Source organism: Emys orbicularis, chromosome 2, assembly GCF_028017835.1.
Source record: "Emys orbicularis isolate rEmyOrb1 chromosome 2, rEmyOrb1.hap1, whole genome shotgun sequence".
NCBI lineage: Eukaryota > Metazoa > Chordata > Testudines > Emydidae > Emys > Emys orbicularis.
The window spans coordinates 38,036,872-38,061,593 of record NC_088684.1 but is presented as its reverse complement, the minus strand read 5'-3'; the positions used below and the strand labels follow the sequence as shown (position 1 = coordinate 38,061,593).

General features: G+C 45.3%; 1 protein-coding gene across 1 annotated transcript in view; it reads left to right on the top strand.

The window, feature by feature from the left end:
* Positions 1-24,722, top strand: part of GRHL2 (grainyhead like transcription factor 2) — a 119,165-nt gene that overhangs the window by 79,514 nt on the left and 14,929 nt on the right. Inside the window, exons 11-14 of the mRNA XM_065398290.1 lie at positions 16,094-16,181; positions 16,269-16,408; positions 19,382-19,413; positions 21,202-21,296. Coding sequence (XP_065254362.1) covers positions 16,094-16,181; positions 16,269-16,408; positions 19,382-19,413; positions 21,202-21,296 — 355 coding nt within the window. The remainder of the gene's footprint in view (positions 1-16,093; positions 16,182-16,268; positions 16,409-19,381; positions 19,414-21,201; positions 21,297-24,722) is intronic.

Sequence of the window (24,722 nt, the reverse complement as noted above, 5' to 3'; positions counted from 1 at the left end):
GACACCTTCTCCAGCCAGATTTTGAATGGGCCCTGATCCAGTGGGCGTACTCAGAGGCAGGGGTGTGTGCAGGAATTTAAATTTTACCCCTTTAGGAGGAGCACGTTCTGTGCCCCCACCAAGGCCCAGGGTTGGAGGAGCTGTCAGCTCCCAACGCGGCCCCCAGGGTTGGGAGGAGCTCGCTTCCCCCCATCCCCTACCAGGGCCAAAAGGAGCTCACTCTCCTCCCTCCACCACAACCCCAGGGCCTGGAAGAGCTTGCTCCTTCCCCACACTGTGGCCCTTGGGCTGGAGGAGTTCTGTGTCCCTGACAATTACCTGCTTGCCCCCACTTCTGCACGCCCCTGCTCAGGGCCGGCCCACAACATTTTGGCACCTGAGGCGGGGAGCTCAAATGACACCCCCATACCTCCTCGCTTGGGCCAAAACTTTGAAAGGTCTCAATTCTGCCTTCTTCCTGTTCTACTCCTCTCATGGTACTGCTCTGCTACCTACCCCAATAAAGGAGAACTAACAACTTAAAATGTCTTGTTCAAAAATGTTAAGTAATACTTAACTTTCAAACGCCTGAACAGCAAATGTAACTTCTCTTGTCTGCATAGTAAACACTGGCATTTTTATCTGTTTGAATAATCAAAGTGGTGCTTTCCGTGCCTTCTTGGTTGCAAAGATTTTAACTGCTTCCTGAAGGTCCACAGTCTGGGTCAGCTCATGCTCTATTGAGATGGTTGCAAGGCCGACCAGCCTCTCCTGTGTCATTGTGGAGCGTAGATGTGTTTTTATTAACTTCAGCTTGGAGAAGCTGCGTTCTCCACCGGCAACTGTTACAGGAAGTGTTAGAAATATGTGCAGAGCAACAAAAGCATTTGGAAAGAGGGTGGTCATCTTATTTGTGCACATATATTCCAGAACAGCCTTTGGAGTTGATCCTGCTGAAATGTATTTTGAAAGGGCTTTCAGTTCATCACCTAAATCACTCGCATCAATATCGCACATGTTATCATGTGTCAACACTGTCTCTAGTGCCCTGCATTGCTGGTGTAGGTCTTCTTCAGGTATAGTGAGGAGTTTTGGAAATCATACAACATCCCAAATATACTGCTGTGTTCCTTGAGCTGCATGAAACGTACTTCAACTGACTGTATTGCACAATCTAGCCGCTGGTTAAAGAATTCAACTTGTTGTTTGGGGTCTCTTATGGGATTATCCCGTGCCTCGTAATCAAAATGTCTTCTTCTTTGGTGACTCTTGTATTCTTGAATGGGTGGGAAAATAGCTTCAGTGTGAAGTTCCTCTGCCAACTTCTGTGCACTCTTCAGAATGTTTTGAAATCCCGCATCTGACTGGTAAGACTGTAGGTATGACTTTGCTTTGTCCAGTTGTTCCATTGCTCCAGATATATCAAGATCAACACCTTGGAGTCTCTTGCTTACAACATTTATTTCAAACACTATGTCATGCTACAACACTAAGCTACACAGAATTTGAAGTTATGTATGTTTCTGGTGATTCCATTTCCCTCTGCCACTGTTCTCCCACAAACAGTTCCTGTCATAGCATTATTCTCCATAATGGCAAGTATGGCATCATCTGTCTTCCCAATTTGGTGTTTTATAGGCTTTATCGCCTCCACTCGACTTTCCCATCGTGTGGCACTCAGTGGTTTCAGTGTCAGATAGGATGTTCCCAGATGTTGCTTCAAAATTTGCCATCTATGAGTTGAAGCAGAGAAAAATACATAGATGCTTTGAATTACATTAAAAAATTCAGCGAGCCTCACTAGAAGCTGATGCTGCATCACTGACCACCAAGTTCAATGAATGAGAACTGCATGGAACAAAAAAAGCTCGAGGGTTTAACTCTCGGATCCGTGTCTGCACTCCTCTGTTCTTTCCTCTCATGTTGGCACCATTATCGTAGCCCTGACCTCTCATGTCAGTTTTCGCAATTCCCATATCTTCCAGCTTTTTAAGAAGCACATTTGTCATACCAGCTCTTGTAGTATCATTTTTTTTTAATGGAGATATCCCATCTCCTAGAACTGGAAGGGACCTTGAAAGGTCATTGAGTCCAGCCCCCTGCCTTCACTAGCAGGACCAAGTACTGATTTTGCCCCAGATCCCTAAGTGGCCCCCTCAAGGATTGAACTCACAACCCTGGGTTTAGCAGGCCAATGCTCAAACCACTGAGCTATCCATCATCAATGTCAATAAATTCTAGAAAATGCTCTCTGACAGTCACCATTGCAGGGGCATTTTCACTAGGTTCTGTTGTTGTTACAAAACGCACCATTAAAGTCATTTGTTCCGTATGGCTGATGTCAGGTGTGCAGTCCAGAATAACAGAGTAATATCTTGCTGACTTCAGATCTGCCACAATCTTCTGTTTGACTTTTGTTGCCAGTAACTGTATGATCTCATTTTGAATTGTTTTTCCAAGGTAGCGGTGTGTGTACATTTCTTGGGTGGTGACTCTTCTTAGATGCTCCTGGAGTACAGCATAAAACTCAGCCATCAGCTCCACAATTTTAAGGAAGTTTCCATTGTTTGGCATATACAGCTGATCTGAAGTGCCACGCAGTGCTAGGTTTTGGGTAGCAAGCATTCTCACAATGGCAATGAGCCTTTTCAGAACATTTTGCCAGTAAAGAGACTCTGATGCAATCCTCTCTTGATGCTGATCATCTATGGTGGCCTTTAACCTTAATCTCATCTCAAGCTCTTTCCACCCATGGAATGCTCTCTGGTGATTTGCTGCCCTCTCATGGCATGCCAGATTTCTAGCCAGATTTTTCCAGCCCTTTGTTCCTGTAGAACCCACTGTGGCTGGAACATTAGACTGGAAGAGTTTGCAACAAAAACAGTATGCAGTGTTCTGAGTTTTTGAGTACATAAGCCATGGCCTCTCCACTTTATCACCATTGGGGATTTCAGGCCAGTAATGTGTTGGATGGAAACTATTTTCATTGTCTTTGGGGAACATGAAGTTTTTCACTTGCTATGGCCCATGCAGTACAAGGAAGTCCCTCAGGCTACTGCTCAAGTGGGTCCACAGTCCTGGATCATCTAGACTTAAGGAACTAAACTCAGCAGCAGCTGTTTCTTGCGCCTCCACCACACTCTTCTCTGATCTACACTTTTCTTCAGGAATGTGCCTGGTTACATCTATTTGAGATGGAGATATGGATGCTGCAGTAGCTGCCAGGTCACCTGCACTCTGACTAACTAGAAGATCAGGCATCTCCTCGCCACTCACATCCTCACTGGGGCCGGAAGGCTCACCATGAATATTTGTGTCTCTGTATCTCAGGAAAGCTCTTTTCTTCCTTTGTTTTCTTTCTTTTTCTGAATGCTGCCCCAGAGGGGCGTTTTCTTCTTTCACTCATGACTGCTGTTCTGTGCCAGCTATAGTGGCTCTCCACACTCAATTGAAGGGGACAAATAAGCAGGCTGGTAGCAGGGCCTGAGTGAGGGAAGATATCAGTGTCTTAAGGGTCTAACTGGCTCCTACTACTTCAGTTGACTGCCTGTTCTCCTCAAGTGAGTTCAGGGAAGCAGCAGGAAACAGGAAGCTCCCTGAGAAGCTGGTGTTAATCAGTCCAGGTTCCTGGGGGTGCTAGAGAGGTACATAAGAAGCTCCTCTTCCTCTCTCTCCCTGCAGCTCCTGCTGCTTTCTGTTATTCCCTCTCACCTTTTCTCCTGCCTGCCTGTTATGTCTCTTGTGCCCTCCTTCCTCCAGCACAGCACTCCACCATCTCTGTGCATCTAGAGCAGAGAGAATACATATGCACCAGCAGCAGACACAATTTTCTACACTCTGGGTCCTAGTGGCGCCACCCCCCCCCCCACCCCCCCCCACAGTCTGGCACCTGAGGCGGCCGCCTCAGTTCGCCTCATGGTAAGGCCAGCCCTGCCCCTGTTCAGAGGCTGCCTACTGGATCAGACCCTGCACGCAACTTAGGCGGGTGAACACCTATCTTCCCCTCGTTCATGAATTGCTCTGAGGCTGAGGCAGGAGACTGGCATCTGAACACTTAGAGGGAGGCAGCAGTGCACATGCAAAGAGACAGAAACTTAGGCTCAGAGGGAACTTTTACCCTGAAAACTTAGGTGCCAAGTGAGTTTAGGTGCTTACAGGGTTCAGCTGGAGTTTTGTGGATTATAGTGGAGCCTCAAACTGGAATTTAGGCACCTGAACAAACCTGAGATGTGAGCACCTAAGTCTGGCAGTTGAGTGCCTAAATACCTTTGTGGATCCTGCCCTAAGTGACTTAGGCACCTAAGCACCACTGAAAGTCAATGGGTCTCAGGCAACTAAATCATTTAGGTGCTTTTGAAAATGTTACTCAGAATTCTGATTCCCATTTTACAGACGGGGGCAGAAAGGTTAGAGGCATGCCCAAGCCACAGAGAGTCAGCTTTTAAAGTGAGAGTAAGATCTCATGTGCTCCAGGCTTCTAGGCCGCTCCTCAGATCACTATACCACTCCCTCTCCTTTTTTCCACTACCTCCCTCTCACATTTCCCCCTCCTTCTAGCACCCTCTTGGCAACAAAATCTTTGAAGGCTAATCAGGCAGTTTTATGAGTGGAGAAAAAATGTTGAAAGTAATGAATGTAAATGTATGCGCTGAAGTCATCTTAAGGCCTAAGTGCTATATTTTTAATTGTAACTTTGAATGTCAAATATTTACAGAGATTTGAAGCTACAGCTGGCTGTTAAAAGCTCAGTAAATATCAAAGGAATGAGTGTTTTTCATCTACCCATTTTTAAAAAGCAATTAGAAAAATCTGAACTATTAAAAAACTTAAAAAAGAAAGAAAGACATCTAGAGCACAACCTCATCAAGGGTGACCTGCAGATTTGAATTATAAATGTTCATTACTTTGACTATCTATCCACCTAATTGATACTTCACATTTCCAGGCTAGGAAGCAGGAAATGAATGCTGAGACATTTAATCAAAACCGTCTTAAAGTAGGAGAAAACATCACAAGGGTAGTTAAAGTGTTACACACACCAAAACTGTGCTAAAGGTGTGGGCTGGAGAGCTCAGGGGGATTGGGAATAGGATATAAAACCCTTTAACTGTAGGTTGTCCTGAAGACTGGTAATGACAGATTCATCCCTCTCTGAAGGATGTTTAGTGGCCTATGTGAAATGATGTGGTGGAGTCTCAGTCCAGTTCTTAATGTGCAAGAGTTCACGTCCCTAACCTCAACATCACCATTAGTGCTCACTGGCATTTTGTGTAGAGACCGGAGCCTGATTCTCTGCCCCGTTACGCAGGTGTAAATCAAGATTAACTCCACTACAGTCGGTTTGAGTTACACTGGTGTAAAATGCTTGTAAGTGAGAGGAGAATCAGGTCCCAAGTATTGGTTGGGCAAGGAGATCAACTACCCTCTGTGCTCTCTCCTATAGATATATGTGTAGTGCTCATATCCACCTGGTTACCTCCTTCAGCATCAGTCTCCTTACGAGATTTGATGGACAGGCCTTTGTTCTTTTGGTTCCCACCTCTACTCAGCAGGGTGTAACTTCTTTATTTTCTTCCCATATGAATTTAGTTGGTGGTGCCTACACACTTGCTCCTTTCTGGCAGGTCACCAGGTCAGCTTGGGAGAAAAATTCTAAGCACTGGGAAATCCCCACTTACTTGCCAGATAGTTGGAGACGCCCAAGAAATAACAAACACACAATACATATATTCAACAGAGTAATACAGGAAGTAAATATAACATAATGGGGTAAAACACTACTCTTAGGATCACTGCTGCCCACACTGATAATACCCAGGAATTTCCCCAGTCCCATGACCTGATAGAGCAAAAGTAAAATTTAGCATCCCATTGGTACATGTACTTTGTAGGGGCCCTTGATGACCTGTGACAATGATATCTTCTGTAGTCCCAAAGCAACTTGGCTGACTGGGTTCAGTACAGCCCACAAAATTCACACATGGGATAAGGTGGTAAGTCCCTCCACAGGTTTAATAGGCAGCAGGAAATAAAATCCCCCAACCCTTATCCCTCAGCTGGAGGACACAGTTCAGGGGATAGGGGGTCCCCCAAACAATTTCCCGGACTAGCTAACTAAAAGATGGTGCACTCACAACTCCATGAATGGACTCTGGACTCCTCAGCAACTGCAGAGGGGCTAATGATCACTGCTGTCAGGAATCCTCGTCCTGCAGGAATGAGACTGATTCTGTTCCCAAGATTTCCCCTCACCACTAAGGGATGGAAGGCGCAAGGTGCAAATTATAATAACTCAAATTCTAATCTCCTGCCCTAGCGCTGAGATACACTCCCAGCAGGCAGGCAGCCTGGCACTAGCAGCAAGAGCAGCACTTGCCACGTGGTAGCTGCATTTATCTAGGAGCTGGAGGGCTAACCCAGTCTGGTGGGGTAGGGAGTTTTCCCAGCAGAATTCCATACACTGGGGAGTTACCTTGACGAGGGAAAGGACAAGGCTTACGGCTATTGCTTCCAGGTACCCAGAAGCCAGTTCTCAGGGGAACCCTGCATGCAGGCCTGGGACTCAGGAGTTCACCCCGCAGCCAGTCCTTCCCTTTCAGTGGCTGGCTCCAGACTCCTCCAAAAATGGCTTCTCCCTGCTCACAACACTCCTAGGGGCAAGTATCTCACTTCCTGTTGGTCAGGCTAGCTCAGGGGTTCTCAAATTGGGGGTCGGGACCCCTCAGGGGGTTGTGTGATTATTACATGGGGGGTTGCGAGCTGTCAGCCTCCACCCCAAACCCCGCTTTGCCTCTAGCATTTATAATGGTGTTAAATATATTTTAAAGTGTTTTGAATTTATAAGGGGTGTCGCAGTCAGAGGCTTGCTATGTGAAAGGGGTCACCAGTGCAAAAGTTTGACAGCCACTGGGCTAGCTCTTCTTCGAGGGCTTTTACTTGTCAATTGTTCGACTCTGACACTGCTCCTCCTTTGAACAGGTGCGCAAGTGGCCATCCAGGCACCCTTCTACCACCGCTCCCCCCTCCCCTCGAGCCAACAGGGGCCCCTATTGTTCAAAATAGTCTCTTTCCCTCTTGGTTGCTCAGCAGACTCTGAGTCTGCCCTTGGCCCCCCTTCTGAGCAGGGGCAGCGCCTCCCCTGAGTGACAAGCACACAGACCCAGGAACCAAGTAAGCTCCTTGGGGGTTACATATGGTCATTCTGTGCTTCTTGCAACTGGGCAGCCAGACCTTCCTGAGGATTTAAACTGACTGTTTCAGAGTGACCGCAGACCAAAGTACTCAGTGGGGATTGCAGCAGCAGCAGATGCCCTTTGCATCCTGCTGAGGCAATCAGAGAAATTCAGGGAGCACAAAGGAAGAAGGAGAGCCGGACATGAGCTGATCAGAACAGCAAAATAGACCAAGATACTGGAAAGGAAGAAAAGGAAATTTCTTTGTGCCTTTTGTTGTTCCTTTCCACGATTAAAAAAAAATTACCATGAAAACCGTTTTTAAAAAGATAAACACACAGCCCCTGATGTATTTGCAAAACAATCATTGCAGCATCATGCTGGGGAGCAGATAGACAGAAAATGAAAGTGACTAGAAAGTGATTGGGTTATTTTCATTGTCCAATTAGGGGGAATTGCGAAGTGAGATCCTCCTTCCAGCATAAACCGTGAGACGCAAATACACTTTAATCATCTATGGCAGTGGTGGGCAACCTGCGGCCCACGGCGCACGCAGCCCATCAGGGTAGTCCACTGGTGGGCCGCGAGACTGTGTTTACATTGATCGTCCACAGGCACAGCCGCCCACAGCTCCCAGTGGCCACGGTTCGCCATTCCCGGCCAATGGGAGCTGCGGGAAGCAGCGGGGGCCGTAGGGACGTGCTGGCCGCTGCTTCCCGCAGGTCTCATTGGCTGGAAATGGTGAACTGCAGCCACTGGGAGCTGCGGGCGGCCATGCTTGTAGACGGTCAATGTAAACACTGTCTCACAGCCTGCCAGCGGATTACCCTGATGGACCGCGTGCGGCCCGCAGGCCGCAGGTTGCCCACTACTGATCTACAGTGTTGTTTGCAAAATAGGTGAGAAAACATTTTAAAATGCTTTGTTTTTTACCTGCCAGTATTGTTGTAAATAGCTGCCGGTGGTTACTGTGCCTCTTCAGAGCCCAGAGAAGTCTGATATATTAACTAAGCGTATGTCTACACTACAGCCACTACAACAGCACAGCTGTGGCACTGCAGTTTTGCCGCTGTAGTGTGAACACTTCCTACATCGACAGAAGGGTTTTTTCCATTGATGTAGGCAATTCATCTCTCCGAGAGGCTATAGCTTGATCAACAGAAGGAGTCTTCTGTCAACCTAGCTGCATCTACACCGGGGGTTAGGTCGACCAAATAATGGTCATAGGGGGTGAAATTTTTCACAGCCCTGAGTGATGTAGCTAGCTAGGCTGACCTAAGTTTTTAGGTGTAGAGCAGGCCTTAGTCAAATCACAGATAAATGTGACTAATTTTGAAGGCAAACTTCTAATTGAACAAATACACTATAACTGAAACTCAGTATCAAAGTACCATAAGAAGAATCCTCAAAGAAATAAAATAATATCCAAGAGTACATTTTATGTACAGCAATATTATTTACCAAGTATTGCATTTCTTTTGCATATAAATTATGTAGGACCTGATCTAGCTTGTGCTTTACTTGAAGCATAACAGTAAAATAGTAAACATGGCAAAGGCGTAACTGGTGATCCCTACATATTCTCCAATGCTCTGTCCCTGGTGTTGCCCACCAATGACAATCCAAGCAACCTTTATGGAGTTCATTTTCCTACATGTTAATCCTGCTACCCTTAATGCTCCCTTACCGTATGCAGAATATTCATGCCTTCTTATCATAAAATTATGTAATTTTTATGCCTTAATAAAATTACATAGGTTGTCAGGGAAACTTGCCACCAAGTCTATTTATATTCATGAATTGCAATGTGCTTTTACCACATAGAATGATAGAATTAGGGCTCCAAAAAGGTTTGATTCTTTATGTTACAGTTCTGTTAAAATAGTTGAAGAAGCATTTGACTCAGGACATTTTGTTCACAGTACAATACTATGTTTTCCATAGGCATCAACTCTGTGGGTGCAGAAAAAAATAGTGGGTGCTCAGCATCTACCAGCTACCTGCCGATCAGCTGTTTGGTGGGCCCTGCCGATCAGTTCCTCCTCCTCCCCCCAGCACCCCCCACCCCCCACCAATCAGCTGTTCAGAAGGGGCAGGAAGAGGCAGAGAAAGGGCAGGGTACACTTGGGGAAGGAGCAGAACAGGGCAGGAAGAGGCAGAGCAAGGGTGGGGCTGTGGGGGAAGGGGTGGAGTGGGGGCAGGGCCTTGGGGTGGAGCGGGGATGGAGTACCCCTGGGGAAAGCTGAAAGTCAGTGCCTGTGATGTTTTCTTCCAAAGTCAAGAGGCCTGACCCCATATTCCTTACATTGATTGCTGTTCCTATTCTTCCCCCTGCTCTCTACTTTGACACCAGTGCTATGGGTGGAAATGGATTTCCCTTTGTACATTATTACAGTACATCAACCTTCAATGCTAAATAGAGGACATTTTGTTTCTGTGGGCTTGATCCTGCCAGGCACTGAGCATTCTGGCCCTGGTCCAGCAAAGCACTTAAGCATATGCTTAACTTTGAACATGGAGGGAGGGATAGCTCAGTGGTTTGAGCATTGGCCTGCTAACCCTAGGGTTGAGAGTTCAATCCTTGAGGGGGCCATTTAGGGAACTGGGGTAAAAATCTGTCTGGGGATTGGTCCTGCTTTGAGCAGGGGGTTGGACTAAATGACTTCCTGAGGTCCCATCCAACCCTGATGTTCTATGGGAGTATTGCCCAGCAGGTTACAATTTTAAGTACTTTGCTGGATCGGGGCCAGAGTGCTCAGCACCTTGCAGGATAGAACCTTTTATGAATTTCAGATTTTGGGGGGCAGACATACATTTCAGATAATCTGAAATTCACATACTGGGATTTACCTGTATTATTAATAACTAGGTCCATTTTGTTCAATTTCATGGTCAGAGGATTTTAAAAATAATAAATTTCATGATTTCAGCTATTTAAATCTGAAATTTCATAGTGTTGTAATTGTAGGGCTCTTGACCCAAAAAGGAGTTTTGGGGGGAGGGAGGGGTTGCAAGGTTATTGTAGGGGGCATTGCAGTACTGCTACCCTTACTTCTGCGCTGCTGCTGGCGGCGGTGCTGCCTTCAGAGCTAAGCAGCTGGAGAGCAGCGGCTGCTGGCCAGGAGCCCAGCTCTGAAGGCAGAGCCGCCGTCAGCAGCAGCGCAGAAGTAAGGATGGCCTGGTATGATATTGACACCCTTACTTCTGCGCTGCTGCTGGTGGGGTGCTTCCTTCAGAGCTGGGTGCTCAGCAAACAGCTGCTGCTCTCCGGCTGCCCAGCTCTGAAGGCAGTGCAGAAGTAAGGGTGGCAATACCGCAATCCCCTAAAATAACCTTGTGATCCCCCTGCAACTCCCTTTTGGGTCAGGGCCTCCAATTTGAGAAACGCTGTATAGTATACGGTAAAAGCACACAAAAAACCAGATTTCATGGCAGGAGACCAGATTTCACAGTCCATGACATGTTTTTCAGGCCGCAAATTTGGTAGGGCGCTATTAATAAATAACAGAAGAAGTAATGAGCATGTTGCTGCCCTATAAAACGATGGTACTATGCTTGTCTGGGATAATCCATTCAGAGAAAAAGGCCAACAGCATTAATGTTACTAAGAAATAAAGGTCTATGAGCCAAAAGCTCCAAAGTCACAGATGGATCCAGACTTCCCCCAAATGGAGTTTTGGAACAGACGTTATGCTTCAGGACCATGTCTCCAAAGAAAGGAGAGAGCATGGTGGAAATAATCCAGCTTGTGTTGTTGCCTTTTGGAATTATAACAGTTCATCCAGCTAGCAGTAGAGGGAGAAAATACGTCTAGTAAGGGATGCACATTCATTTATTTGATTTGTCTGGTTATAGCCTGGTTTTTAGCCCACCATTTCTGTGCTGAGGACTGTTTCCACTACAGGGAAGCATTCAGTTAATATTAAAGCTCTGGTTTATCAAATATCAATATTAGAAGATTCAGCCACAGAAGTCCACCATCAGGAACCATATGCTCTGCTAAAACTCCAGCCTGGCTCATTGTCTCAGCATCTAAAGCAGGGGTTGGCAATCTACGGCACGCGTGCCAAACATGGCACGCGAGCTGATTTTGAGTGGCACGCAGCTCCCTGACGCGGTCCCGGCCCCCAGCCCCACTCAGCCCCCCCGCCCACCGCTCTCCCCTGCGGGGGCAGGAGGCAGAAGCTTGGTCCTGCGGCAGCCAAGCTTCCCCCCTCCCCCACTTCTTCCCCCAGTGTGGTGCTTTCCTGCCCCTCCTCCTCTCCTCCCTGTGCCAATCTGCTGATGGCCCTAGCGAGGGGGAGGGGGAAGAGCGGCAGCGTGCACACAGCTCCGTAGAGGAGGCAGAGACGGAGCCTGGGGGGAGGGGGTGGAACAGGGCATATCCCTTCCATCCCCCTGCCTTGAGCCGCTCAGGGCAGGGGGCTGGGAGCACCCCCACGAGCCGAGCACCCCAGCCCTCTGCCCTGACCCCCCCACACACACTCAGCCTTCTGCCCTGCACCCCCCACAACCCCACCCCTCTGCCCTGAACCCCCCCACCCCAACACACACCCAGCCTTCTGCCCTGCACCCCCCCAGCCCCATCCCTCTGCCCTGAACCCCCTCACACACACTCAGCCTTCTGCCCTGCACCCCCATGCCCCCAGCCCTCTGCCCTGAACCCCCCACACCCCAACACACACCCAGCCTTCTGCCCTGCACCCCCACACACCCCCAGCCCTCTGCCCTGAACCCAACACACACACTCAGCCTTCTGCCCTGCACCCCCACACACCCCCAGCCCGCTGCCCTGAACCCCCCACACCCCAACACACACCCAGCCTCCTGCCCTGCACCCCCCCAGCCCCCAGCCCTCTGACCTGACCCTTGACCCCCCCCACACCCAGCCTTCTGCCCTGCACCCCCCACACACCCCCAACCCTCTGCCCTGACCCTTGAACCCCCCCCCCCACACCCAGCCTTCTGCCCTACACCCCCCCCACACCCCAGCCCTCTGCCCTGATCCCTGAACCCCCCCCCCCACACCCCAGCCTTCTGCCCTGAACCCCCTCCCCCAGCCCTCTGCCCTGACCCCTGAACCCCCCGCCCCAGGTCTGGGGTCCTGGCCGCAGGCCCTATTCAGCCCGCTGCCGGCCTAGATGAACAGAACCCCAGGCTGGCAGCAAGCTGAGCAGGCTGATGGCGTAAGATCAGCATTTTAATTTAATTTTAAATGATGCTTCTTAAACATTTTGAAAACCTTGTTTACTTTACATACAATAGTTTAGTTGTATAATATAGACTTATAGAAAGAGACCTTCTAAAAACGTTAAAATGTATTACCGGCACGTGAAACCTTAAATTAGCGTGAATAAATGAAGACTCGGCATATCACTTCTGAAAGGTTGCCTACCCCTGATCTAAAGCAAAGACAAGCAGAACAGGTCTGATTCACCACTGCTTTGCACTCTGTCTCATCAATGCCACTTCTGCTAAATGAGTGCAGAATGCTAATAAATCAGAATAGTAGTTAGTTTTTACATTCATTTTGCATGCATGTAAGTGACAATGCAAGGTGCAAAGCAATGGAGAATTGTACCCAGTGATGTGCTGTTAAATAGCTGGTTCATTTCAGGAGTAGGCAAAGTTACTCTTGTTGGCTCAATCCTGCAAGGTGCTAAGTTCCTAGGCCCTATCCAATGCTCACTGAAGTCAATGGGAATCTTTCAATTTCTTTCTGTGAGTGTTGGCTCAAACCTTACTGCAAAGTACTGAGTGCCCTGAACTTCTAATGAAGTCAATGTATTTGTAAAGCACATTTGGTGCCATGTAGCTGAATGGCACCAAATCAATGCAAGCTATACAGAAGAGATGCCTGTTCTGAAACTGTCTCTGTCCTTGAAAGTTTGGATGTCTTATCTTGACACCAGTAACATTTGGCTTAAAGGCAAAGTCTTCCCAGGCTCAGACCTTTCAGAAAATATTAAAGGAAAGCACTAAAATGTATGTTGCTTGTAGTGTGAGAATATCAATCAGGATAATGGAGGGAAAAGCACCTCTAACTTTTAAAAATAATTGGCTTCAAATTTGGCAAGTGGACAAAGCATATTGAGAAAATGTTTTCATGCTGAATTAAAAGAGACAGTGTTGTGTTTTAGCCTGCTGATGTTGTCAGTGCAGAATTTGAAGGTGCACGGCCAGATTCCAGTGAAATCAATGGAGTTACTCTGGATTTATATCTGTTATAACTGAGTTCAGAATCTGCTGTGCCGTTTTCAGTTGGATTGTAATGTTACAGTGGAACTGAGCTATACAGCTGTTTGTGTCTGGAACATTTTCCCATCTTCGTTATACCATTTGTCCATTCACTAATAGTAGTGGTGGAACTGTGAGGAAGGAGCCACTTGAGAGCCAGTGAGCACTCTATGGCTCCTCCATAGGTCTTCCACTTGCAGTGAGTGTGGAGAGAAGATCTATTTTAATAGTCAACTGAGTGGAAAACATAGGGGCCATTTTGAATCTATATAGGCGAATTGCTGTGCTCTCTGCGAAAACTCATTTTCAGTGTGCTTATATGGCCAATTTTTACAGGAAAGTGCTGCTGTTAAAGAAAGCAGATCAACAGACAGACATGATAAGAGCTATGTAGCTTTTCAGCAGCAATATGGAGACTGTATTTCAGTTCATTAATGCACCAGTTGTACTTGTGCAACTTTGTGCTGTTAATGACAGCATAAAAAGTGGTTGTAATATTGAATCAATTACCTTCCACAGCAATTCTCCTCTGCTCTTAGTTACAGCCATAAACACAGAATAATTCTTATTGAATCCATTGGAATTGCTTTGAACTAGTTCAGAGCATGGGGGTTATATATGGCACTTGATAGCAGTAGCAGAGATGACACTCTCACAGAAAAATACCTTTTTTCTCCTTTAATGAGAAACACTGCATTGATGCACAAAGTACACACCCCTTTCTCATTAAAGAGCAAAAGTCTTTTTAATACAACATCACCTATTGGCATGTTTGTAAAGGTAATGGGTAGCTCTGTCCAAGTCAAGGGGAGCTTTGCTGTTGATGTCAATTGGAGCTGGATCAGGACTTAAATCTGGGTCAGAGGTTCCATGATAAATGTTAATTTTTAGGGATAAATAACTTCATTTTTTTTTCTCCAAATGAACATTTTCCATTTTCACTCTCTGGGTTGGCTCTTGGTCCCATTGCAGTCATCAGAAGTGCCATTCATGGATCATGTCCAGGGTTCCAAGAAGGTTAATGGCATATTGGGCTGCATTAGTAGGAGCATTGCCAGCAGATCGAGGGAAGTGATTATTCCCCTCTATTCAGCACTGGTGAGGCCACATCTGGAGTATTGCGTCCAGTATTGGGCCCCCCTCTACAAATTGGACAAATTGGAAAGAGTCCAGCGGAGGGCAACGAAAATGATTAGGGGGCTGGGGCACATGGCTTACGAGGAGAGGCTGAGGGAACTGGGCTTATTTAGTCTGCAGAAGAGAAGAGTGAGGGGGGATTTGATAGCAGCCTTCAATTACCTGAAGGAGGTTCCAAAGAGGATGGAGCTCGGCTGTTCTCATTGATGGCAGATGACAGACCAAGAAGCAATGGTCTCAAGTTGCAGTGGGGAAAGTCTTGGCTGGATATAAGGAAACACTATTTCACTAGGAGGGTGGTGAAGCACTGGAATGGGATACCTAGGGAGGTGGTGGAATCTCCATCCTTAGAGGTTTTTAAGGCCCAGTTTGACAAAGCCCTGACTGGGATGATTTAGTTGGGGTTGGTCCTGCTTTGAGCAGGGGGTTGGACTAGATGACATCCTGAGGTCTCTTCCAACCCTAATCTTCTATGATTCTCTGATTCTCAGCCTCCAGAATCGTTTCATTCTCTCTTACTGTCTTTTGTAGCTTGATTCATTTAGTTCTGAATAAGTACATGTGAATTTTACTGGCTCCAAGTGAACATCTCCCACTTTGATTAAAATAAAAAAGAGGAATTTCTATTTTTAAGGTGAAAAAACTGGGATATTTAATATTGAATGACGACTGTCTTGGGGCATATGGATTTTTATTTTGCTTAACAATATGTCTATACTTCTATTTATACAATAAATTTGAATAGCTTCAAAGGAGGTTTTGCTGCTTGTTATGTCAATAACAAGGCTTATTTTATAAACTTCTTAGGAATGTATTTACATAACAGCCCAGTGACTACAAAGGAGCTGTTAGGGCCTATTAGGTCAACACTATGCATCTTCAAAGTCTGTATGTACTTCTCCATGTCTTTAAATGTCTATAAATATCTGTTTACATGCTTGAAGGCTGTGGCCTGTACACTCTTATGGGGCTACATTAGCTTTCCCACCATTGCTAATAATAATAGTACCTAACTCTTATATAGCGCTTTTCATCAGTACTTCTCAACAGGGCCGCCCGGCGGGGGGGGCGGAGGGGGGGGGGCAAGTGGGGCAATTTGCCCCAGGCCCCACAGTGGCCCCCATGAGAATATAGTATTCTATAATATTGCAACTTTTTTTTATGGAAGGGGCCCCCAAAATTGCTTTGCCCCAGGCCCCCTGAATCCTCTGGGCAGCCCTGCTTCTCAAAGCGCTTTACAAAGCTAGCACCTGTATAGAACTGCTGTGCTAATGCAAACCTAGGAGATCCTAAGGGAAAGCTCAGTGTAGACAAGGTTTAAAGGAATGCCAGTCCTGCAGTATTCTCACTTTAGTGCATAATGGAATGAAGCATCTAGGCACTGTGACATGATACAGAGTTGGCCATTGTATTGAGTTTTCACTTGCCTTGGTTTATTTCACATTAACTTGATTCTCTCTCTCTGTTTAAGCATTTCCAATGCACCCATGACTGTGGTGTCTAGGCATCACATGTAGTAGTTTTATTAGCTGATCCCTGTAGGGTAATATCTGTATTTTTGGCCTCAGGGAGCAGAAAGGAAAATCCGTGATGAAGAGAGGAAGCAGAACAGGAAGAAAGGGAAAGGCCAAGCATCACAAGCCTCATGCAATAACTGTGAGTAAGAAAGGCCAGTCCAGATTGCTCTAAGTCATGCTCATTATGCCTTCTATCATCATAACACTGCTTTGTGATCCTTATTAGCAGCTGAAGGGAAATTGTCTGCTCTCCCTCTGCAAAAAAAGAGTGACATCACCTACTTCAAAACAATGACTGACCTGGATTCTCAGCCAGTTCTCTTCATACCAGATATTCACTTTGGAAACCTACAAAGGACTGGACAGGTAGGAATCAACAATGAGAAGCACAGGTGTCTGATAGTTATCCAGCTACCTATGCTGTAAGACATACTTCATAGACTCAAAGCAGGGGTTTGGTGACAGGATTTTTTGGTTTTGTTTTTATTTTAATTTAATGTTGCTCTTGAGTAGCCCTGTGGTACAGGTATACCAGGAAGACCTCAGAAGAGAGGGGAAACATTGTTCATAGTTCTACAGGGGAAGGAAGGAGTTAATTTAATATTTCTAGATTTTTTTAAGGTAACTAGGAAGGGAACAAATAGGAGCTTCAGAACAGGAAGTTGGCATGTGACTGAGAGAAACAATTGTTTCTTGTCTGTGCTGATTGACTTTAGAGACACTAGGTAGGTGAGGTAATATCTTTTATTGGGCCAACTTCTTCTGGTGAAAGAGACAAGCTTTTGAGCTTACACAGAGCTCTTCTTCGGGTCTAGGAAAGGTACTCAAGTGTCCCAGCTAAATCCAAGGTGGAACAGATTGTTTAGCATAAGTAAACACATGTTGTGAGCAGGGTCGACGAGGCGGGGGGGGGGAAGCTGGTACAAATTACCGGGGCCTGGCGGTCCGGAAGGGGGCCCGGGGCCTGGCTTCCCCGGCCTCTCCCCCTCTCGTTGGCCCTGTTTAGCCAGTCCGCCCTTATTGGGGGGGCCCGAAAAATTCCGGGCCCGGCTCCCCCCCCCCACTCGTTGGCCCTGTTTAGCCGGTCCGCCCTTGCTGGGGGGCCCGAAAAAATTCCGGGCCCGGCTTCCCCGACCTCCCCCCCTCTTGTCGGCCCTGTTTAGCCAGTCCGCCCTTGCTGGGGGGCCCAAAAAAATTCCGGGCCCGGCTTCCCCCCCCCCCCCCTCGTCGGCCCTGTTTAGCCGGTCCGCCCTTGCTGGGGGGCCCGAAAAATTTTTTTCACCGGGGCCCGAACCTGCTCTCGGCGGCCCTGATTGTGAGAGACTTTAAGAGATAATGTGCCCCCTTGTGGTAGAAGAGACACCCACTCCCAGGATGATTTAAAACAATGACCAGTATGATCAAATGTTAACTCCATGTCGGCCTGTCAGGTTTTTGCTGTCTTTAAAAGTAGTCACAAGGAACAAGCTCCCCTAACGCCATTACATATGATGCCTGTCACCTTGATATCTATATTTCCTTAGAAGAGTCTTGCACTCACATAGGTAGTGATAATGAAACTCTGGAGATCAAGGGTAATGCTCACAATCATTACTAATATTGTTCACAAGCATGATTTACCTTTTTTAAAGACCTGTGAATTAAATACAACAGAGTTTTTGCTGGCTTGGTTAGAGCCACTCCTTTAGCTCCTTGGGAAAGCTGCAAAGCTGAATTCTAGCTCCATCAGTGGCTTTTTCCTAAACATGGATATATTAACTGTGTACTGCTTAGTGGATGGAGTGAAAGCTTAGTAATAGGGACTGCCAAATCTGTGTCTAGGTATATGCACATCTCACTAGAAATGTAAAAGAAACAAAGACTAAAGTGACATTGAGTATGAGTTTATCATTAATTTTTAAAGCAGCCAGCATTGCAGAAGAGATTATGAAAAGCACATAGACCTTAGGCGTCATGATCACAGCTGCCACTAAAATTATTCACCAGGAATGGAAAGACTCCCACTTATATGTCAGCACGGGGTACCTTCTATTCTTGTGACTTTCAAATGCGAATGTGTATTTGCATCAAAATGTAAGAAGATAGAATTATTCCTTACTACATGGAATGTAAATAATTTTCCAAATTAAAATGGAATATATCATATTCTTTCTGACTGCACGCTCATAGATAATATTTATCCCTATTCTATATTGCTGTATACTAGGGTTTTCTGGGTATCCTAATGTTTTTATCCTTAGCTATTTTTTGTGTTTTGTATTTTACAAGAAATACCTCCTATTTCTTGGTTCCAAAATGTTTTATTAGAACAATACTTTGGAGTTATAAAGCACCTTTCATCTGATGATCTTATACTACTTTACAGATATTAATGGACTTAGCCTCAGCACACTTCTCTGCTCCCCCTGTTCGCTCCACCTGGCTACGCCACTGCCCTCATCTCCCACTGAAAGTTTCAGTTGCAGTTGAGTGCAATCAGCACCTTGCACATTCAAACCATAGGAGACATGTCCAAGGTCAGTCAGGAAATCTGTGGCAGAACTGGGACTAGAACACAGGTTTTTAGTTCTGTGTTTTAGTTCCTAGTTTTCAATGTTAGTAGAACAAGCGAGCATTCTTACCTACCAGTAAGCATTTTTACCTATCTACCTACTCACCTGCCTTGCAGGGGAGTTGTGAGGACTATGGTTGATCTAGTATCTTATACAGCACCTGAAACATGGAGAATGCTATGAAAATACTGAGCATTATTTGTATCTCTGCTACAGACTGTAGTCCAGGACCCTGGCTGGTTTAAAATGTTGCCACTGTATTCAAGCTATGCTTATTTACAGGAGCTGAGTATCTGGCCCTGTATATAGGTGCATCATGCTAGAAACAGATGTGTACCATACATACTAATACCATTTGCATATCCATTAGTGCCTTTAAATTTTATATTAGTTTTTATATTTTAATTAGCTTCCTCGACATCTATTTTATATATAAAGCTTGTGACTGCTGTGGTTTAAATCACATTGGGGTTATTTAGGCAAGTAGTAATCTGATTTTCAGGAGTGTTATACTTTCCTAGCGATTGGAAGAATGATGTAAACCAGACTGAAGAAGATTCTTGTCAAAATACATTGAGGTACCTCCATTGTGGCATACACAACAGCAGTTGTTCTAATCCACATTTTCTTCAGGTCACAATTAAAACCATAGACAATTGTTTTATACAAGGGGAAAAAAATCAACAGATGCAAAATTCAAACTGTGTCTCCTTTCCTTTTTTGAGCTCTTCCATACAGCGGGTATCCATGCTGCAGCAATAAACTTGTTCCTTTTCCACCCCTACAGGTTTGCTATAACATAGACGACGAGAGAGAAGGGTAAGATATTTATTGCTTTGCGATAAAGTTTTGCAGCCAGTAGTCCAAACCCTTGAAAATCAGGCACGCAACCACAGAGTCAAATAAACAAGAACCATTTTTTCCTTCCTGTTCTGTGTTCATAACTTGTGGAGTTGAGAAGGCAAAGTTTTTTTATTTTGACTACTGTTTTCCTCCACATGGGCTGGCTTCTTTTTATATCTGTTTATTTTTACAGTCCATAATAAAATAGTGCATTAAGCAGGAAGGGTCATCACAAGGTCAATACAATGTATTGGATCATAACATAAAATAATAATTTTACATTTATATTAGTACTGTACCTTCCACCTTAAGGAACCCCAAACCCCTTTAAAATTTTTCCATGTAGGAATTGCTTAAAGCACCATTGAAAAGCAAGAAGCTCTTGGGTGGAACATAGAAGCTGTTTAATAGTGCAGAGCAACATGTGACGCAACTGTGTAGGAGAAGTGGATCCATGCCCAATACAAATGCAGAAGGATTTTAAGTCGGCTGAATATAGTTAGGTCAGCATGTTGGGGCTGACTCCCCTACTCTTGCAAACAAAATGGAGTTTTTAATGGTACCAAGTGGCCCAGTCTCAGTTTTGACTTATCCTGAAGATTGTAGCTCCACTATCATAGTGCCCCCTAGCAGCATGCAGAAGCATTAGCTCACTATGAGCGAGAGGAAGAATGCCCCCTACTTAACCACCACAATAATTTCCTGCAGCACCTTTGGTTTCTCTGGTGTCTCCCAACCAGGTACTGACTGTTTGAGCCTGTTTAAATATGGTGAGATCACAGTTGGAAGTTTAAAGCTTGCAGACTGCAACCACAACCCCTTTCCATTCTACAAGTTATGAATTCTCTGCATTAACTTCATGTTCCTCCTTCCTTTCTCTATCTTCTGTACAAATGAGCATGGTGTTGCCTTTTAAACAAGTGTAAAGAACAGGAGTTTGGAATACTATTGAGCAAGACTCAACCATATAAATTGCAGAGTATTATTGGCCAAGAGAAGCAAAATCTTACATTCAAACTGATGGCATTTCTCTTTCTGTCTGTTTGGATATAATGCAATAATGCTTCCAATAACACATTCAACCAGGTCTGTAATTGTCTACAGATCAAAAAATTGGTTGACGGCAGCCATTAATAGCTTCCAGCATAACAATACCCCAGTCTCATCTCTGCCTATCTTCCCAACAGAGTTTCACATGTTGACACCTTCGATGATTTATCTCCCAAACAGAAGAAAAGGAATAAAATGTGGGGTGGGGGAGGTGAGATGGGGGGCATACAGAATCCCAGCAGGGAAGGAGAATGGAGAACCTGGTATGGGGAAGGGGGAAATGAGGGAGAACACAGAGCCCTGGCATGGCAGTAAGGGGGAGATATGGTGCATAGAGTCCCTGAAGGGGGAATGAGGGGATAGTGGGGGGCATACCCTGGCATGGTGGAGTCCTTGATATAGAGGAAGGTGGGAGAGTGACTGTATAGTGACATCAGCAGCTAGGTCTTTCTTTTTTCATGCTCCTTCCCTTTGTAATTTGTATTTAATATTGGGAAACATTTACCTGACATAGTCATTCTGGGAAATTCAAGAGGCTTGGATAGTTCAGAGAAGGATCAGGATCTAAATCCTTGCAGTTCTTGCTCTACCATTCCTTGAGACGCTAGTGGGAGTTTTGCTTGAGTATGGGGTGAGATATAAACTGTCACTGTTGGCTCCTCTCTTGTTGGAAGGACAGTATTATGACAAAAAGGTTGTTTTGTTATTTTCTAGTAGCAGCATCCTGGTTAAAAGGATGTTCCGGCCTGTGGAGGAGGAGTTTGGCCCGTCGCCTTTGAAACAAATGAAAGAAGAAGGACTGAAAAGAGGTAATAATTAATTATCAGGAAAATAAATGCACTGGTCTGCATTCTTCACTCATGCAGTCTAGGGCAGTGGTTCTCAAAGCCAGGCCGCCGCTTGTTCAGGGAAAGCCCCGGGCAGGCCGGGCCGGTTTGTTTACCTGCCGCTTCCACAGGTTTGGCCGATCACGGCTCCCACTGGCCGCGGTTCGCCGCTCCAGGCCAATGGAGGCTGCGGGAAGCGGCGTGGGCCGAGGGATGTGCTGGCCGCCCTTCCCGCAGCCCCCATTGACCTGGAGCGGCGAACCGCGGCCAGTGGGAGCCGTGATCGGCCAAACCTGCGGACGCGGCAGGTAAACAAACCGGCCCGGCCCGCCAGGGGCTTTCCCTGAACAAGTAGTGGACTGGCTTTGAGAACCACTGGTCTAGGGTGAACCAGAAATTACTCAAATGAAAATCAGTGGCATTACAATGGTGTAAAAATAGAGTAAGTGACAGAAGAATGAGGCCCACTGCCACCACACCAACTATTATACAAGGAGAATTCCTAGAACATGCTAAGGGTAATCAATAGGTACTAGTTTGCATGCTATCTTGAGAAGGGATAGACAAATGTGATTGTATAAAATATAAACTGTCCAGAATGTTTCCCAACACTTGAAACAGACTTTGAGGTTCAAAAAAGTTCCCCTGACAAATCCTTCACTATTTATTTTTCATTTGCTTTCATCTTGGCACTTTCTTGTTCTGGATAGGACCACAATACAAAGGACACAATACACTGAGTCAGATACAGAGATCCAAGCTCCTGCTGACTTTATTGGGAGATTAGCCTGAGTAAAAACTGTAAGGATTAAGGATTTAGTCCAATGAGAGAGCTACTTTCATCAGACTTTCAGTCAAATATTGCTGAAGACTCCAGAGGTTTGAATAGTTCAGATCAATCAAACCTGCCAATGTGTTGAGATCATGAGTGAGTGTGTGTGTGTGTGTCCTTGACAATATTAAGACAACAAAACACTGAGATGTGCTACACATCGGTGTTCTTTCACCTTTTCAGGAATGTCTCCCCATGTGCTTAGATCTGTGATCTTTCTTTTGTTGGCTGTGGTGGTGATGTACATGAATCTGTGAAGGGTACCAGATGTACCAGGTGGATGCTGTTGTCTGCTTAGAATTAATGAGCAGAAAGATTTTTAAAAATCAAAATGAAAATGTGAGCTAAGCCCAAGCCAAAGACCCAGATCTGACCAAACTAAAGCCCTGGTCAGTTCAGATTTGGGGGTGTTGGCACCACCCATTGAAAGCAGAGGGGCCAGCTGCCAGGGCTGGGTGTGAAACCCTTTTCTCCCTACCCACTGGGCCCAACAAAGAATTCCCAGCTAACAGCATGGTGAACTAGCATGAGAGAGACACTTGCTTTGATTCCTTCAGTCGAGTGATTAATTTATAATGTGGTTCAGGAAGATCACACAGGCATGCACATAGGAGCCATTGTTGTACAGCTCAAAGCACCTGTGTAATTCTTGTTCTGTGATTTGTTGTTTTAACGTTATTCAGGATTCACAGCTATGTCAGGCTGAAGAATTCAAAACATAAAACATTTTAATGGTGACAAAATTTGAACTAATTAAAGCCAGCAGCCTCCAGCTGCCCTGTTCACATCCCTGTTCATGCAGTGCTACCCAGAGGTTTTACTTTGCTGGTCCCAAGCCGGGCCTCTTCCAGCTTGCCTTCCTGCCCTGGCAGACTTTCTGCAACCTGTCTCAGACTCTCCATCCTGAAGAATGCCTTGTCTTTCTAGCTTATGTCTCTCAAGAAAATCACTCTAAATTACACTAAAATAGTTTGGATTTGTAGGGTCATGTGAGCTGTTCACATGGAACACAAAACCCACCCTAAAGTCTTGTCTACACTGAGAATTTGCACTGATGTAGCTGCACTGGTACAAACCCCGAGTGGTAAGATCCACCAGCGCAAAGCACATCTTTACTTGTGTAAACCACTTCTCCCTCTTTTTTGTTGCATAAATCACATCTCCCTCCATTGTCAATTATCCATAACCTACAACACAACACATTGCACTAATTTGTCACACCTTGGTTACTTGTATCATACCTTGGCAGGTTTGAAGGCTGAGAGGCATGAGGCTAAGATTTTCAAAGTGGGTGCCCAAAGTTAGGCTCCTAAATTCCTTTTTTCTTTTTATGTGGCATCTGCATTACTGGAGGTTTGCCCCCATGTTAGCCCATTCTGTACAGCCCTCTGCTAATCTCTTTGTGGATGATCAGTCCTTTTGATCCGCACAGGGTACCATATCATCCATCCAAGATCTTCTTTGCCTGCCTCATGTTCTTCTGCCAAATACTTTCCCTTCCAGTTCCCATAAACGTGCATCACCTGCTGAACCCCTTAAAATGCTTCCTGCAAATTGAATCTTTCTTTTCATAAGGTCTCAGTATTTGCTGAGTTCCAGTCATCTCCAGTAGTTTTTCATTGATTCTGCAATCTATCCATTATATTTTCAGAATTCTTCCATAACATCATAATTCAAATTCATATTTAGACACCTAAATTAGTGGCCTGATTTTTCAAAAGAGCTGAACATCCCAGCAGCTTTGCTTGACTTCAGGGGAGCTGCTGGGTGCTCAGCATTTTTGAAAATCGGGCTGTTTATTTAAAAAGAAGTGGGTTGTAGCCCACGAAAGCTTATGCTCTAATAAATTTGTTAGTCTCTAAGGTGCCACAAGTACTCCTGTGCTTTTTGCGGATACAGACTAACACGGCTGCTACTCTGAAAGCTGTTTATTCAGACACCTAAATATAGTTTTGGAGTCTACCCTTAGGGATCACATTTGAAACTCTTGGTCTTAGAGCATTAAGTAACACAGTGCAATCCAGAGCTGGGAAGACAGTCGGTACTGAATATTTAGAGCTAGGAATAGATAGCTTAGAGGTTATAGTTTTTCTAATTTGCCCCTACACACAGCTCACTGTCTATTACTATATCTAGCCTGTCTCTAACACTGTGATTTATCCTTTGTAAGAGAGACTGGCTAGATGACATGGAAATAGTGACAGTATGATGGACACTTAATCAGATGTGATAAGAGATGTTTGAATCACATAATTGAGTGAATCAATTACAGAATTCCATTCACGCCACTAAAACACCATATATTTACAACTCCGTGTTCTATGTACGCATAGCAGTGATTCAGGTTCCCCATTATCCCTGTAATGGATCCTTCGTTCAACATAATGTTCTCTGACATTCTCAGTACAGCAAAGAGATTTAACTTTAACTACCCTAACATTAACATTTGATTGAGTGGTTTTCCCCCTTTCAGATGTAAACTGAAAGTTACATGGTAACTGTTTCGAGTCACCAAAAAGCCATTCTTGAATAAGCAAATAGTGTTACTACATACCATCAGATAGATTAGTCTCCCT